Here is a 17726-nt window from a genome sequence, read left to right as displayed (position 1 = left end):
AGCATATGAAAAGAGAAAATATCAAGGAGTAGAGGCCCATAATACAGGAGAGAGTCTGGGTGGTATAGCTAGTCTTATAAGATCCTAGTTAGAAAAAAAAATAGTCCTAGTTAGAAGGAAGTCTTTTTTGCAATTTTCTATTTCACTTAGTTCTGTTTTTACTTAGCCCTCTCACTTTTTGTCTCCTAAGCCTGGAATTAGTATTTATTTCTGGATTTGTTCATTATGACGATACATATTGAGTGCCTTTCATGTGCCATAATCTGGTGATAAAAAGTTAAATTGGAACATGACTGACATTTTAAAAAACGTGATACTGCTTTTCTAAGAGTTTACTAATTAGAGAAAGACATGTAATAATAGTAATAACAATATTGTTTGGAAATGGGATAATAGACAAAAGAGTGACCAACTTGAGTTGAGTGTATAGTATAGAGGTATCAGTTTGGGGAATGCTTTATAAAGTGGTGACACAGGAGCTGAGTCTCAAGGAATGCCTACGAGTTGAGCAGGTGGGTAGGAGAAGGGTGGTGTAGATAAATTATACGGTATGTATAAAGGAAATGTGAAAACGTTTTTTCAAGGAAAACATACAAGGAACTAGATAGGAAGATACATAGGAATGAGCAGGAAAAGTCAGTTCTTGGGAGAAGGAAGAAATTGGAGTGGAATGGGTATTGATTGTAGTAGGAAAGAATGGCCTGTTTCTGTGAAAAGAATGGCCCTTTCCTGTGAAAGGAAAGCTTGAAAGCATTGGAAAACATTTAATTGGTTGTTGAATTTAGTCAGCAGTGATGTAAAGTCACTGTGCCAGTACTTATATTATGTAATGTCTATATGTAAATGTCTATAATCCTTTTTCTTTCTGACACCTTTTTGTTTCTTATGCCCTCCAGACCTTTTGTTATCAATTCATTGAGTTCTTTTTTTGGTGGAAGGGGGTGGGGATGGCTGGCCAGTAGGGGAATCTGAACCCTTGACCTTGGTATTGTAATACTGTGCTCTAACCAACTGAGCTGATAGCTCAACCCCTTTTGTACTCTTAACTAATATTTTTCTTTATGAACTTTAGACACTTATTAAGAATATTCTTCCCAAGTTCTTTTGATTTCATCAGGTCCTTTGCTTCACAGTGTACCCATAGATTATCTAATTGAGGAGTAAAGATATAGATTTTTGCCTGTACCAATGAAGAAGTCCAAACCACTAGATCAGAAGAGTAAATTTACCTATAGTGAGTACTAAATATTGACTTGGAAATACTTAGAATCTCTGTACCCAGAAATCTTTATTCTAGCTTGTCTACTGATGGTTTAGAGAAGGTTGATTAGTCTGTTAGTTTTATGATAAAATAAAATATTATGACTATAATAAAGGACATATTTAAACATTTTTCATATGCCTCTTCTGTGAAACTAGAAACTTTATGATGGTGAGAGTATTTTTGTCTTATTTGATATTGTGCCTAATATAGTGCCCTGCACATAGCAGTTGGTCGGTAATTAATGGTCAACTATAAGGATTTTAGAGTCACTGGGTCTGTGCTACATACTGGTTGGATAACATTGGCTAAGTTATTTAACCTCTTTAAACCTGTGTTTCTTCATTAGTAAAATGGGGTTGATAATAAATAATAACACCTGGCTCATGGGATTGTTATGAGGATTAAATAAGATAATACAAGTAAAGTTGTAATCAAAAAGACTTAAAGTTAAGTTTGAAATCAATTTTTGGAACAGGATTGGAATAAGACTAAGAAGATTACCTTTCTTATCTTACATTGGATTCTAAAGATGATGTTAGATGAATATTGAACATATTTAGCCTTATCATGATATTGTTTGAAATTAGTATATAATGTCCTATGATGACTATTTTGAAAATGACAATTATCTCATGGGTGTATAAGTACTAACTTGTTTATTAAAAACTATTCCTTTGTTGTTTATTTCTGTTATATTTACATAATTGTATTATCCACTTATACAGTCAATTATTTACTCCTTTGTTTTCTGAAAAAGTGCATTTTTTAACTTGTCTCTTCAGCGATCGCCAGAATATACCAATTGCCGGTATCTATGCAAACTTTGCTTAATTCACATTGAAAACATCCAGGGAGCTCATAAGCATATAAAGGAGAAGCGACATAAGAAAAATATTTTGGTAAGCTCTTTATAAAAAAAATTTAATTTATTTTTTGAATGGTAAAATATATCAAATATTTTTTACTGATGAAACTAAAAATGAGGTATTTGTCTACTGTTATAATAGTAACTGAAGTGATAGCCATGAAAGCTGTGATTGCCTTCCTTATCTCAGGTGGTCAGGAGGGGAACCTTCTCGAGACCAGTTTGCTCATCCTGAAGAATGTTGATTCCTAAGTTTAAAGCTGTCAGGTACAGTCAGTTTATCCAACTGATATTTATTGAGTTCTTGTGTGCTAGGTCTAGGCAGTGGTAAATAAGATAGTAGTGATTCTTACCCTCTGATTTTCTAAGAATTGGTAAAGGTATACATTTGATAGAGTTTAAGTATAATGAAACTTTTAAAGTGGGAAATGTGCTAAGGAAGTATAAAAGGATATTTTACTTGGTCTAGAACAAGGAAGCTTTCTCTGAGAAAGTAACATTTGAGTTGAACCTTGAAGTAGTAGTTTAAACAGCAAAAAGGTGAGTGGCATAGAGGAGTAAGTGGATAGCATTTTACATAAAAAAGCACCATGAATAAAGGTGTCTAGACAGGAAAGGATATGGCATATGAGGGACTGAAAGAGTCTAGTATGATTGGAGCAGAAACCTAGGGAGAAAATGGTATGTCATGAAGCTGGAGAGGTACAGACCTTGCAGGGCCATATAAGCTTTGGACTTTGGGGATTTGTAATTTTTCAGTTATTTCTACTAAAATATTTCATAGATATAGATATGAATAGAGAGCTTTTCTTTTTAAAATGTATAGTATATTACTATTTAATTTTTTTCTCCTTAAAGTTATAATACTAATACTGTGTAACCTCTTATCTCTGAGTCTCAATTCATATATCTTCTTGGAGAAATATTCTCTTATCTGACCCTCCCAGAAAGTCTGTGTTAGGTACTCCTCCACTGCGCTCCCATAGCAGCTTTTACATACCTTACAAAAAACCTAGTATGCTGTGTTTCAATTGTTTGCTGTCTCTACCCTTCTAGACTTCAGTATTCTAGAAGACGGGTTTGGTTTCTTATTTATTTTTGTTTCTGTTGCTCAGGGGTGCCTGACACATAGTAGGGGCCCAATAGCCTTTTCTGGAAAAAATGAATGAACTGAAGCATATCAGAAACTTAGAAGGAAAAGAAATCATTCAGATTTTGCCAGCCTATTATTTTGATTTAATTAGAGCTTCAGAAAACTTAATAGAACAGAGACAAGTTGGTAGTCTAGGAGCTAATAACTAGGGATTTTCCAGAGATGTTGAAAGATGGTGATCATTAGTTACAGGAAGCTCAGAGAATTCGAAGCAAAAAACTTAAAAAGAAAGACATACCTATGCACACTATAGGGAAATTTTAGAACATTGTAAGAATAAACAAACAAAAACAAAAAACAGAATTGGAAGCAGCCATACAGGATTTCTGCTTTTGGTAAAGATGGAATAACAAGAGACTGGATTTACCTTCCCCTTGAAACAACAACAGAAATCAAAATGATCAGTCAGTGGTTTTCAGGCAACAAAAGACAGTCAGCAAATGAAAATCAAATGAAGCCAGTGATTACTCTAGTTTGAGAGAGTTTCCAGGCCTCATTACAGAGAGGAGAATCCAGTGGACCCCCAGAGTTGAAGAGAGGGACCTTAGAGTCCAGGGAGTCCAAGGTGGCTAAAGCTCACAAGACAGTGTAACCAAAAAGAGAAAACTGCACAAAAAGAAGTAGAAGAGATCTGTGGATGGTTCCCTTGGTATATTCAGCACAATTCTGAAGCCAGGGAAAGAACTGTCTGAGAAAATTAGAATAGTGCTTGGTGCTCACACGGGGCTTCTGAATGTTCAGACTGGAATACCACATATTTCATGGGGCATTGGGTAGAGTACTCAGAAGGATGTTCTTTCAGTAGTGGGAATATTTGGACCTAAACTAAATGTAGTCTGGTCCTACCTAAAAAATTATAAAGGCAAGACCTAGAAGGATAAATGGCTTCCAAGTATTTAATGTTATTACAGAACAAAACTTAAGAATATTTATAGAAATACAAAAGTATTTATCACCCTCCAAAATTCACACATCTGACATTCAGTTAGAAGTTATCAGGCATGCAAGGAAGCAGGAAAATACAAACAATGATGAAGAGAGAAATCAGCCAATCAAACTTTCCTTGAAATGACAGACGATAGAAATAGCAGAGGACATGAAGACAGTTAATGAACTGTATTCTTATGTTCTGAAAATGAAGTAGAGACATGGAAGGTATAAAAAAGATTCAAATAGGACTTTTAGAAGTGAAAAGTACAGTGTCTTGATATTAAAAATACATTGGGTAGAACTAATAGCAGATAAGACATTGCAGAAGAAGAGATTAGTCAACTTGAAGACTAGCAATGGAAACTACCAGAATGAAACACAGAGAAAAAGAATAAAAGAAAGAAAGAAAAAGAAAAAAGCAAGCAAGAAAGAAAAGAGCATCATTGAGCTTTGAGATAGTTGATATGTGCGTACCTGTTCTATACAAACTCTTCCAGAACACTGAAGAGGAGGAATACTTCCCAATTCAGTCTATGAGTAACATCCCAAATCAGAAAAAGACATTATAATGAAAGAAAACTTCAGACCATTCTCCTTCATGAACACAGATGCAAAAATTCTAAACATTATTTTAGCAATTTGAATCCAGCAATATACTAAAGGAATAAATACATCATGACCAAGTGGGGCTTGATTCCAGGAGTGCAGTGTTAGTTTAAGATTAAAGAAAACCAATCAATGTAGTTCACCATATTAACAAACAAACAAACAAAAACAAAATAAGAGAAAACTATCTCAAAAAGTCTCAGCAAGTTAGGAATAGAAGGAAACTATTTCCTCAACATGATAAAGAACATGTGCAAAAACTTACAGCTAACATCATACATACTAGTGAGAGACTGAATGCTGTCTCCCTAAGATTAGGAAAATAGTCAGGTATAGAAATTGTACAGCTGCTCTGGAACAGAGTATGTTCCTCAAAAAATTAAAAATAGAAATACCATATGATCTAGCAATTTCACTTCTGAGTATATACTTAAAAGAATTGAAAACTGGGTCTCAAAGGGATATTTGTACACATATGTTCATAGCATCCTTCATAATAGCTAAAACATAGAAGCAATCCAAGTCCATTGATGGATGGATGGATAAGCAAAATGTGATATATCCATGCAAGAGAATATTATTCAGCCTTAAAAAGGATGGAAATTCTGCAGTATGTTACAACATGGATGAACCTTGAGAACAGTATGCTAGGTGAAACAAGCCACCCAGAATGAAAAATAGTGTATGATTCCATTTATATGAGGTTTTTAGAGTAAAAATCATAAAGACAAAAGTAGAATCATGGTTGCCAGGGACTGGAAGGAGAGGGAAATGGGGAGTTATTTTTTGACGGATACAGAGTTTCAGTTTTTCATATACATACTATGTTAGTTTGGATTTTATTTTGAGCATTATGGAGCTTAGTGACATGTATTTTTGCAAGCTCAGTCACCCTGGCATCAGTATGAAAGAAGTCTGATAAAGGTCTAGGTTGGGGAGACCAGTCTTTCATGATGATCTAGTTAAGCAGTGATGAACATTTGGTGTGAAGTAGGAGTTAGTGAGAATGGAGTTGAGGTAAGAGCTTTAGGATGTAGAGTTGTGGGGGTGGAAGCCTTAGATGTCTAGAATGATCATAAGGTATCTGATTTGAGAAGTTATCATAGACTCTCGTGCCATTTACTTAGAGGAAATAAAGAAAAATGTTTCTGAGCATTCTGAGTTAGAGACACCTGTGGGACCCTTCAAATAGAAATGTCCAGCAATCATTTGAATATAAGGATCTGGAACATATATGAAGAGCTGGAGATTCAGATTTGGTAATCTTCGACATATTGACATCATGGTTGTGGGTGAGATCGCCAAAGGATTGAGAAAGAGAGAAGATCAAGATACATAACAATTTAAGGAACTAATAGAGGAAGAGCAGCCAATAGACTGGTAATTGAGCAGAAAAGTAGAATTAGAGGAAGATGTTACGGAAGCTAAAAGAAAGAAAAGTTTCAAGAGGGTCCAGAGTGTAATATTATAGGTAAAAATAACCTAAGTACTTCTAAATGTTTGATCTGGCAACTGAGGAAGTTTTTGATAATCCTAGTAAATGCAGTTTTTGTTTTAGAGCTAAAAGGATATAGTTTTGAGTGAGCAAGGGTAGGGAAATAAAAGGAGAATAGATTCAACTTTCAGGAAACTTTATAGTGAAGGAAAGAAAGGAAGATTGGTGGTAGCTAGAGTGGCACACAGGATTTTTTTTCCCTTTTAATATGGCAGAGTGGAACTTCCATCACAGTTTTAATTTTTTTATTAGCTTGAATAATCATTTGATTAATCTTTATCTCTGTCTTGACTGTAAGCTCCATGAGGGCAGAGATTATAAGTATTCTTTTTCCCCATTGTAACTCCATTGCCTACCACAGTGCCTGGCACATAGTTGCTGCATAAATATTCGTTGACTAACGATTTATTTATTTATTTATTTATTAGCATCTGTTGAATGTATTCACCATAACCACAGAGGCATTGTTTTCATGCTGTCACACACAGACCCCAACCCAGATATAGCACAATATCCATATTTAGCCGAAGTGCATTCCTTCTGAGGCTCATTTGTACATCTTCATCTGCCATAGCCCATCGTTTAAATAATGGATATTTTCAATGCCAATTCCTTTGAGTTTCTCAATATCTTCTGCAGAGGTCTTCATGACCTCAACAAGTACAGTGTACTGTTTTCCTTCTGCCATAATTGCAACAATGTTATCTATTGCAACAGGGTAAAGCTTGGCTCCAGGATAAGTTAAGCCTGGACACATGATATTTGCTCCACTGAGTACAAATTTGATGGCTCCTGGCAGGGTAAAAGAATATTTGTGAAGTAACCTTAGGGTTGGATAAAAAGGCCCCTCTCTTTGCCTAAAAAATAATAATTCTCCATTTACTGTAAGGATTCCTATATGTTCATGGTATTTGACAGGATCTTTCTTAGGCATGATTTGATTAAGCTATGGTTCAATACCTTGAAATTGCTCTATTAGTTGGTTCTTAATACCTTTAATAAAAGGTTTTCAACTGGATGCAGTTGGACCCATTTTCTTTTTTTTATCAGATTTCTTGAACACGATCCAAGGTGAAGGGGGCGGTGGTAGAGAATGGCCTGGAATGGGAAAGAAATTGAATTAACAAGGGTCTGGCAGATCCCCTTGTTGACTAATGATGTAAATAGAGTGGAAAAAGCATAAGCTTTTTAGAACTAGATTTAATTCTTAATTCCATCTTGTGATTGTAGGAAGTTATTTAACATTTATAAGCCTCAGTTTTCTTATCTATAAAATGGTCTTGGTAATATTTATCTGAGGAAGACTTACTGTAAGAGTTTAATGATATAATATCTGTAAAGCACTTGGCACAATGCCAAATCCATAGTAGGTACTCAATAAATGGTAGATGCTGCTGTTACTGTAGAGGTAGAGAGTGCTTACTTGATGAAAATACTGACTAGTGGATTGGGCAATGTTTACAATAAGGAGAAGGAGTTGATTACTGAGTAGGTAAAGAGGGATGGAATTCAGAGGATAGGTGATGGCATTAATCATGATTTAAAGAGAACGTTTCATAATGTTGGAGGAAAGGTATTAAGAAGGCCTCAGTAAATATGTGACATTTAAGCAAAACTTGGAAGAATCATTGAAGTTTCACCTGATGGATACAAGGAAGAGGGCATAGGGAACAGAATGAGTAAGAGCATGGAGGCCCAATAGTGCATATAGTATTTGGAGAGTGTAACTATTTAAGTGTGGGTGTCTTCCAAAAATGTTGGAGGGGGTGGAGGGAATGTCGAAGGGGTTGGAGGAGGGCCTTAGAAAGGCAAGCCAAGACCAAATTGCTTTATATTCCATGTTAAGCTGTTGCATTATCTTATTGGTGCATTTAAGATTTTTTTTGAAATTTTTTTATTGTAGTAAAATATATATAACATAAAATTTAGCATTTAAACCATTTTTAAGTGTAAAGTTTAGTGACATTAAGTATATTCACATTGTTTTGCGGTCATCTCCACTATCCACTTCCAGAACTTTTTCATCATACCATACTGAAACTCTGTTCGCATTAAACAAGAACTCCCCATTCTCCTGTCCCTCCAGGCCTTAGTAACCACTGTTCTACTTTCTGTCTCTATGTATTTGTTTATTATTGGTACCTCATATAAGTGGAATCATACAATATTTGTCTTTTTGTGTATATTTCACTTAGCATACATAATGTCTTCAAGTCAACCATGTTGTAGCATGTATCAAAATTGCCTTCCTTTTTAAGGTTGAATAATATTCCGTTGTGTCTATACTCATATACCATATTTTGTGTATCCGTTTCATTCATGGATTGACATTTGAGTTGTTTCCACCTTTTGGCTATTGTAAACAATGTTGCTGTGAACAAATATTGATGTACAAATACCTGTTCAAGTCCCTGCTTTCATTTCTTTTGTATATATACCCAGAAGTGGAATTGCGGGATCAAGTGCTAAATCTATGTTTATGTTTTTGAGGACTTGCCACGATGTTTTCCACAATAGCTGCACCATTTTACATTCCCACCAGCTATGTACAAGAGTTCCAGTTTCTCCATATTTACACCAACTCTTTTTTTTTTTTTTTTTTTTGGTAATAGCAGTCCTGATGGATGTGAAGTGCTATCTCGTGCTTCTGATTTGCGTTTCCCTAATGATTAGTGATGTTCAGCATCTTTTCATGTGCTTGTTGGCCATTTGTACATCATCTGTGAAGAAATGTCTATTCAAGTCCTTTGTCCACTTTTGAATTGGGTTGTTTGCTTTCTTGTTGAGTTTCAGAAGTTCATTATATGTCCAGATGTTAATCCCTTATCAAATATGTGATTTGCAAATGTTTTCTCCAATTCTGTGGATTGCCTTTGTACTCTGTTGATAGTGTCATTTGATGAACAAATGTTTTAAATTTTCATGGAGTCCAGTTTGTCTGTTTTTTCTTTTGTTGCCTGTGCTTTTGGTGTCATATTCAAGAAAATTATTGCTAAATCCAGTCTCGTGAAGCTTTTGTTCTATGCTTTATTCTAAGAGTTTTATAGTTTTAGGTCTTACATTTAGGTTATAGATCCCTATTGAGTTAACCTTTATGTATGATGTAAGCGTCCACCTTCATTCTTTTCATGTGGATATCCAGTTTTCTCAGTACCATTTGTTGAAAACTGTTCTTTTCTCACTGAATGGCTTTGGCATCCTTGTTGAAAATCATTTGACCATATATGTGAGGGTTTATTTCTGGGCTCCCTCTTCTATTCCATTCGTCTGTATGTCTGTTTTTATGTCGGTACCATACTATTTTGATTGGTGTAGCTTTGGGTAGTAAGTTTTGAAATCAGGAAGTGTGAATCCTCCAGCTTTGTTCTTCTTTGTAAAGATTGCTCTGGGTATTTGGGGTCCTTTGAGATTCCATGAGAATTTTAAGATTTATTTTTTCTCTTTCTGCAACAGAAATCATTGGGATTTTAAGAGGGATTGCATTGAATCTTTAGATTGCTTTGGGTAGCATTGACATTTTAACAATACTAAATCTTACAATCTGTGAACATGGAATGTGTTTCCATTTAGTTATGTCTTTAGTCTCTTTCATCAATGTTTTAGAGTTTTTATTGTACACGTCTTTCCTTAGTATTTTATTCTTTTTGATGCTATTGTAAACGGAATTGTCTTCTTAATTCCTTTTCAGATTGTTCATTGCTATGTGTAGAAATGCACCTGATTTTTATATGTTGATTTGTATCCTGCTGCTTTGCTGAATTCATTTATTAGTTCTAACAGCTTGTATGCATGTGTGTGTGTAGTATATGGGGTTTTTTACATATAAAATCATATCATCTACAAACAGATTTTACTTCTTCCTTTCCAATTGGATGATTTTTATTTCTTTTTCTTGCTTAATTGCTCTGGCTAGAACTTCCAGTACTACATTGAATAGAAGTGGTGTGAGTGGTACCCTTGCCTTGTTCCTGATGTTAGAGGAAAAGCTTTCAGTCATTCACCATTGAGTATGATCTTAGCTATGGGTTTTTCATATATGGCTTTCATTATGTTGAGGTAGTTTTCTTTTTCTTCCTAGTTTGTTGAGTGTTTTTACCACAAAAGGGTTTTGAGTTTTGTCAGATGCTTTTTATGCATCAATTGAGGTGATCATGCTGTTTTTTCCTTCATTCCGTTAAGGTGGTATAAGATATTGATTGATTATTGTATGTTGACCGACTCTTACATTCCAGGAATAAATTCCATTTAGTCATGGCATATAATCATTTAATATGCTGCTGAATTCGGTTTGCTAGAATTTTGTTGAAGGTTTATTGAAGGTTTTTAAGTAGGAGAATAATTGTTAGCAATATGGAGAATGGGATGAAAGGCCAAAGATTAGAAATGGAAGACCAATTAAGAGGCTCTTGCCTCTTGGGCAAGTTTTCCTAGCCTAAACTGATTCTTCCCAGAATTTATTTCATCTCAATACAAAGCACCACTATTCACCCAGCTGTTCAGGACAAACACTTTTAAGTCATCCTTGTTTCATCTCTTTCTCCTATACCTCACATTCATACCGTCAGCACATCCTATTGACTTTACCTTTAAAATGCCATGTATTCCAAATTCAGTCATTTGTCACACACCTCTACTTCCTACTTCAATCTAAGCTACCACCACCTCTCACCGGGACTATTTCTAACTTACCTCCCTCCCTGCCGCACACAGTCTGTTCTCCATTTAGCAGTCTGGGTCGCTCTTTTAAAATGTGTCATATAGTGTTACTTCCTGCTCCAAGTCCTTCAATGGCTTCCCAACTAAGAATAAAATTGTAAGCCCTTACCAAGTCCTGTAAGGTTATGCAGTATTTGGTTTTCTAATTAACTCTTCAATTAGTCATCTTCCACAGTCACCTCTTTGTTATCTAGCCACCTGGGTCTCTTCAAATAACATTAGGGACTTTCTTGCCTCAGAGTCTTTGCATTTGCTGTTCTCTTTGTCTGGAATTTTCTCCCTCCAGAAACTTAAATGTCTCTTTCCTCCACTTCATTCAGGTTTCTGCTTAAATGTTACCTGTTCAGGGTGGCCCTCTTCATCTACTCTACTCTAAAATAACACCCCTTCAGATCACTCTGTAGCCTCCTACTCTGTTTTTCTTCATATCACTACCTGACATGATATTATATATTTTTTTATGTATTGATTGTTTAACTAGAATGTAAGTTGCAAAAGGGACTTCATTGATAATATTTGTGACAGAGGATATAAGGATATCAGGAGGCTCTGAGGATCAATGACACAAGGATATCAATGAGAATGTTTGATTGAAAAACATCCTAAAGGAAGTAGGATAGGATTATTGATAGCATAAGTAGAGGAGTGTGTTGCTTGATTGTCTTTTGTGTTCTTATTTCCGTGAAAATCTAGCAATATAATTCAGAGCATTTTGTGGTACTTCCATTTATATAAAAATAATTTTGTAGTATGTTAATCTCATATCATTTTTAAAATTAAGTATGTTGCTGTTAATCCTTTGGGAAAAAAAATAGTCCTGAAAACTTAGATGCTCATCCAGGACTTAGATTATAATTAAGAATTGCAGACGTGATTATAGAAACATAAAAATGAGGTTGACTTGCTCCCCATATTTAATAGTTCTGTACCTGAGAGAAGCTTTACTTATGTTAAAACTGAATATGGTAGCAATGAATGAAAATAGGAATGAGCCAAAGTCTTTGTTTAACTATATTTGGGTGGTTATGAAACCCAACTAGTTTTGGTTATTGTATCTTGACGGGAGCTCAGTGTCTCAAAAGATAAGAGATTGTTTCTTGACTGAAAAGTGTTAACAGAAAATGCCTATGTTATAAAGAATACTAAATAAAAGAAACAGTATGGTCTCAGTTACGTTTAAAAATAAAGGATGTAGTAGGATATAAGATTATGGGTGATTTTCTTCTTCTTATTTTCGTGTTTTATGTAGGCTTTGCAGTTATATTTTTTTATAATCAAGAATAATTTGTAAAAGTCATTGTACAAATTGACTTTCAGACTTTTAGCAGAATAGTTTTTTTTGAACACTTCACCTAGTATTGGATAAAATAACAGAGAAATCAATTGTAAATAGTAGTTAGAGAATCAAATGTGAATTTAATAGAGTCTAGGAAGTTTTCCTGAGACCATTTAACCCGATACTTACTGTATATGCTGATTAGGTGAGATTCAAGATGGTCTACTACATGTAAGATAATGTCTTTGCTACAGCAAAATCATCAGCTAAGTGTGCTTATGGTATCTTGGCTTTGATGTAGCATTTCAGAATTTAGTACAGTAGAACAAATAATTTAAAAAATTAATAGAAGCCTCCCCACAGCACCTCTCATTCCTTGACTCTTGCTTCACAAAGGCAGAGATCTCTGTCTCGTTTACTTCCATATCGTAGGTGTCTTATATCTGTGCATAGAAGGTGAATATTTGTTGAGTTAATTCATTACAGTCCTTCCCTCCTAAATATAAAGACATTAAAATAGAAACCTTTTGTTGTTGTATAACGTTACACTAATAGGAAAAACAAGAAGAAAGTGAGCTTCGTTCTCTGCCACCTCCTTCACCTGCCCACTTGGCTGCTTTAAGTGTTGCAGTTATTGAAATGGCAAAAGAACAAGGAATAACAGATGGTGAACTCAGAGTCCGTCAGGAAATTGTGGAGGAAATGTCAAAGGTTATAACCACATTTTTACCAGGTACAGATACATTTTATATTTAATTTTTAAAATTACAAAGTCTTCCCCTTGCTTCCTCTTGAACTAGGGTAAATTTCTCAGTGTTTTCCTTTCCCCCCCTTTTTTTTCTTCTTAAAAGTAAATGAATTTGATTGTTTTACAAGTGATTTTTCTGGGGGGAAATATTTCAGAAAAGGAAAATAGAGAATTATGGTACAGCAAAATCTTGTAATAAGAAAAAAAGATTTTTAAAAAGCTAGATAATAGGATAACTTCTTAGTGGTCAAATATTTTATTTCATATTAATTTTTCAGTGTCTTTGATTTCTGAATGGATTTTTTAGTTACATTATTTTCAGTATAAACATTCCAAAAAGTCACTGAATAAAATTACTATTGCTTTATGGTGGGGAAAAATTCACTTTGAGTTGGAACTTTAGAGAAAGCTTATTTTTTGGTACAAGGGGATATCAGGTCAGGATTATTTATGTATATGCTATTTTCTTAGCCCGTGTCAGTTTTTGGATCAATATAGGGTTTAAGTAAATGTATCTTAAATAAGATTGATTTCTTACTACCAAAGGGATTTTGGACAGTTGCTAAATTATAGTTTCATATAGATCCACTGTGAGATTTGTAAGAAAGAATATAAAATAAAAATTTTTTAATGAAAAAATGTCATTTCTTTCTATTATTTCTGTAATAATATGTTTTTCTACTTAAAATACATTGAACACTAATTTAATTATGTATTAAAACAATTCACTATTATTATACGAATAAAAATGAAATTTTTATGACTTTAATGACTTGGATGACTTTCAGACATTTTGTGAGCCTGAAAAGTAGACTTTTATATATACAGCTGAGCATGAACTTAAACTTCCTAAGAAACTAAATCTGCATGATCAGTCCCAATCATACTATTTTCACCTTGCCCTCTGGTGAGATCACTTAAAATTTTGCCTTATGATGGGTTTTGAAATAACACATTTGATAGTCTGAGAAAGATGTAGGTAGTGTGTTATTGTTTCTATTTATTTTGTTCTATGCATTTCTGAGGGCCACAGAGTTTTTTGGATTTTAGGTTTACAATATCAATTCACTTCATTTTGTATTAAAAAAAAAAATAGGTATTGAACGTCTGTGATCCTTTCCCATTCAAAGTGTTATCTCTTATATAAATACAAATATCAAAATTAAATGTGGTTTGTGACAGTAGCTATAGCTAGGTTAATATATTTCGTTACTGTTATATATTGAATACTAAACAAATTCTGTCCTTTCTGTATGAACTATCATTAAAATTTTGTTTAAACACTGAACTTTTATGAGTAATTTCTTTCTCCCTTCTCTGTTCCTGCATCTCATAACTCAGAAGCATTTTTATTATTTTATAGGTCAGTTAGAAAGGGTTCATTCTTCTGTGATCACTGTACTAGAAATGTAAGACACAGAATTGAAGTATATGCAATTTTCCTGCCGTTTTTTAAAGCTCCTGTATTTGCATGCTATTTCATGCTTCAATGTTTTTTCTTTATTCCAGAATGTTCACTTAGGTTGTATGGCTCATCTCTGACTAAGTTTGCTCTGAAAAGTAGTGATGTTAATATAGATATAAAATTTCCTCCCAAGGTAAGTAGTTAGAAAAGAACCTTTCCTATATGGTTCTTAACTAGTACTTAGTAATTTTTATGGATTATCTTTTTTGAGAAGGGGTAGGGGAATAATAAACTCTGTCTTGTAGAATACTATCATAATGACTAAACAGTGTTTTTGGAAGTTACTATTAGGTTTCAGACATAGGCAGGATAAAAGAAATAAGGGATGGGGGAAAAATGGAAGTATAGGCTGCAAAAGAGAAAAGTGCTTATAAATGGGCATGTTGAATAGTTATTATTTCTGGTAAGCAGTATAGAAAGTGGGAAGAGTTTTGAAATCAGACATCTATATTCAAATCATGGCTGCATTGAGCAAGTTAATGGACCTTTTCGAGCCTTAGTTTCCTCATTTCCAAACAGGGATAATAACTTTTATATTAAATGAGGTGATATATATATCAGGTGTTTTTAGTATAGTGCCTGGTACATGATGGGTACTTTTAATAAGTAGTTATTAGTATCATTAACAACAGTAACAATATTATTTAGTGCTGGTAACATTGCATATTTATTGACATAGCTAACATTTGAAATAATCAGTCATTTTATGTTTTTAATTTTTTGAATAATAAATTTATGCTCAAGCAGGTTTGATCTGAGTGAAAATTTGTTCTTTTAATTGCCAGTCCTTTACATTTACTTTACAATTAATGTGTGATTATTAAATACTTTTAAATAGCAGCAAAGTACACTTAAAACTAAACATTTGAGAAGCTTGTTATGTAAAATAGTATTTTACTCTGAGCCTTTGGCTAGGCTGCCAGTTTTCTATATCCCTTAAAGTTCGTATCTCAACAACTTCTTTTTAACAGCCATTTGGTAAACTTGTTTCTTTTCCATTTGTTTTATTGTGAAATTCCAGAAACTTTTTTCGCTCTAAGAACTCATTCTAGGAGTGTTGCTGGAATAATAGTGCTACATCATTTATTAGATTCTACTTCTGTGAACAAAATTTGTTGACATAAAAGTTAAATGCTATTCTCTTTTCCTTATTTTAAAATACAGAACATGATTTTATTTAAATGTTATTCTTTAATGAAATTTAGTTCTCCCTAACCTTCTGCTAATTGAACTTTGAAATTAGTATATTGATTTAATTTGGAACTTTTTTAGATGAATCATCCAGATCTTCTGATACAAGTGCTTGGAATTTTAAAAAAAAATGGTGAGTTTTTTTCCTTTTTTTAAAATTTATCTTTCTAAAGGTACATGCAGTGCGTTATCTGCATATGGCTAACCAAGTTAAAACTAAAACTGCTAGTATACTTGAGTCATTACATTACATATGGACAGATATATAAATATTAATATTTGTTTAATAGATGTACTAGAAAATATAATTTACCTGTTAGGTAAAAAGTACCATATTACAATTGAAATGAAAAAAACTGCCTTTTAGGTAAGTTACAAAATATTAGCTTTGAATATTATGGGTATTTCTTGTGTAAAAGAAGACAGAAAAACTATAATCATTAGGAGGTCATTGATGAAGGAAGGTTAGTTAGGGAGAGACTTGGAATAAAAATGTGTGCCTGCATTAAGTAAATATGTTCCCCCCCTCATAAATCAGTGATATTAACCTAGTTTAATCATTTATGTTATATCAACTGAACCATACCTAGTAAGTCTTTTATGTGTGCCTTATCTATCTGGATTGCTTTTGTAAACAGGACGTTAATATAGGTAAAAATACTTTTAAGATAAAATTTTTAAAAATTATAAGTGTCACAAACCAGACCCCAGGTCATGTATTACAATCTGGAAGATTATTTTCTTGGTTTTTATCTACTTTTTTTTGTTATAAAGTAGGTGCTGAAGAGCTCAGGATCTGGAACCAGACTTTCCAGTCTCAGATTTTAGTTCTGCCACTTATTGGTGTTTGTTCTTTGACAAATTACTGCAGTGTTAATACTTTAGTTTTCTTATCTGTAAAATGGCAATAGTATAGTATCTTTTTATTTTTTATTTATTATTATTATTATTTTTTGTCGTTTTTTCGTGACCGGCACTCAGCCAGTGAGTGCACCGGTCAGTCCTATATAGGATCCGAACCCGCGGCAGGAGCGTCGCCGCGCTGCCAGCGCAGCACTCTACCAAGTGCGCCACGGGCTCGGCCCGTATAGTATCTTTTTAAATGAGAAAGTTGTGAAGATGAAAAATATTGTGAGTTGATCCATAGCTTAGAAAAGTGCCTGGTATCCAATAACTTCCATATTAAATTTTTGCTGCTGAGATTATTACCTTAAATTTTATGAATCAAAAGAAACGGGAAAAAAATATTTGCAATTTGGCTTAGAAGAGATAGCCCTTTTTTAGCCTTACCTTTTTGCTGGCTTTCTATCTGCCCTATCAACTCTGTGTTATTTATTAGTTGCATGTTGGCCATTGTCTTGGAAAATTAGTTTTTTAAGTTTGGTATAGTTTATCATGTAATGATATTTTAATATATAGTTTTTTTCTTAATAAATGCTTGTTTCTAATTAAACAAAAACTTCAAAGCATATTACAGTAAGAGATAGACATAGTTTTTACCTCTTCAGACTTAATAGTTTCAACCTAACATAAATATTTAAAATGTCCTTTCCACTAAAATACATGAGTAGATCATCTTAAGTCATATAACTTAGGTATATAAAACTCAGTCTGATTGTAAAATTGACTACTTTTATGTCCTCATTGTATCCTCTAGAGACCTCTATCCTGTCACCTACAGAATTTATTTGTTTATATATTTGTGTTCCAAACTCCTCATTGAGATCTTTGTGTCTTACTCATTGTCATATCCACCTTGCATAACGAAGTTTCTTACATATATGTCTTCAGTACATGTTTTTTGAATTAATTATTAATTCCAACAACTTCTACTGAGAGAGATTTTCTTTGAATTTCAAGTGAAATAATGTTAATCCATCTATCTTTATTTAGATTAGACATTTATGGCATAAGGGCTACCTTGGAGGTATAGAGAAAAACTTCAGAATGGAAAGGCATTTTGTCTAGTTAGTCCTTCCTTAGACAGTTTGATTAGGCAGATTCTTCATATATTAAT

At 33.6% G+C, this 17726-nt stretch overlaps 1 protein-coding gene and 1 pseudogene across 10 annotated transcripts in view; one reads left to right on the top strand and one right to left on the bottom strand.

Annotated features, from left to right (window-relative positions):
- TUT4 (terminal uridylyl transferase 4) overlaps window positions 1-17726 on the top strand; it is a 141756-nt gene that overhangs the window by 41140 nt on the left and 82890 nt on the right. For all 10 annotated transcript variants that reach the window (XM_063104195.1, XM_063104196.1, XM_063104197.1 and 7 more), the window contains 4 exons: window positions 2047-2163; window positions 12861-13038; window positions 14563-14651; window positions 15791-15842. In XM_063104195.1, coding sequence (XP_062960265.1) covers window positions 2047-2163; window positions 12861-13038; window positions 14563-14651; window positions 15791-15842 — 436 coding nt within the window. The remainder of the gene's footprint in view (window positions 1-2046; window positions 2164-12860; window positions 13039-14562; window positions 14652-15790; window positions 15843-17726) is intronic.
- On the bottom strand, window positions 6861-9443 carry LOC134383239 (malignant T-cell-amplified sequence 1-like; annotated as a pseudogene).

This window comes from Cynocephalus volans, chromosome 8, assembly GCF_027409185.1.
Source record: "Cynocephalus volans isolate mCynVol1 chromosome 8, mCynVol1.pri, whole genome shotgun sequence".
NCBI lineage: Eukaryota > Metazoa > Chordata > Mammalia > Dermoptera > Cynocephalidae > Cynocephalus > Cynocephalus volans.
Note: the sequence above shows the minus strand (reverse complement) of the source record. Positions and strands in the feature narration are given on the sequence as shown.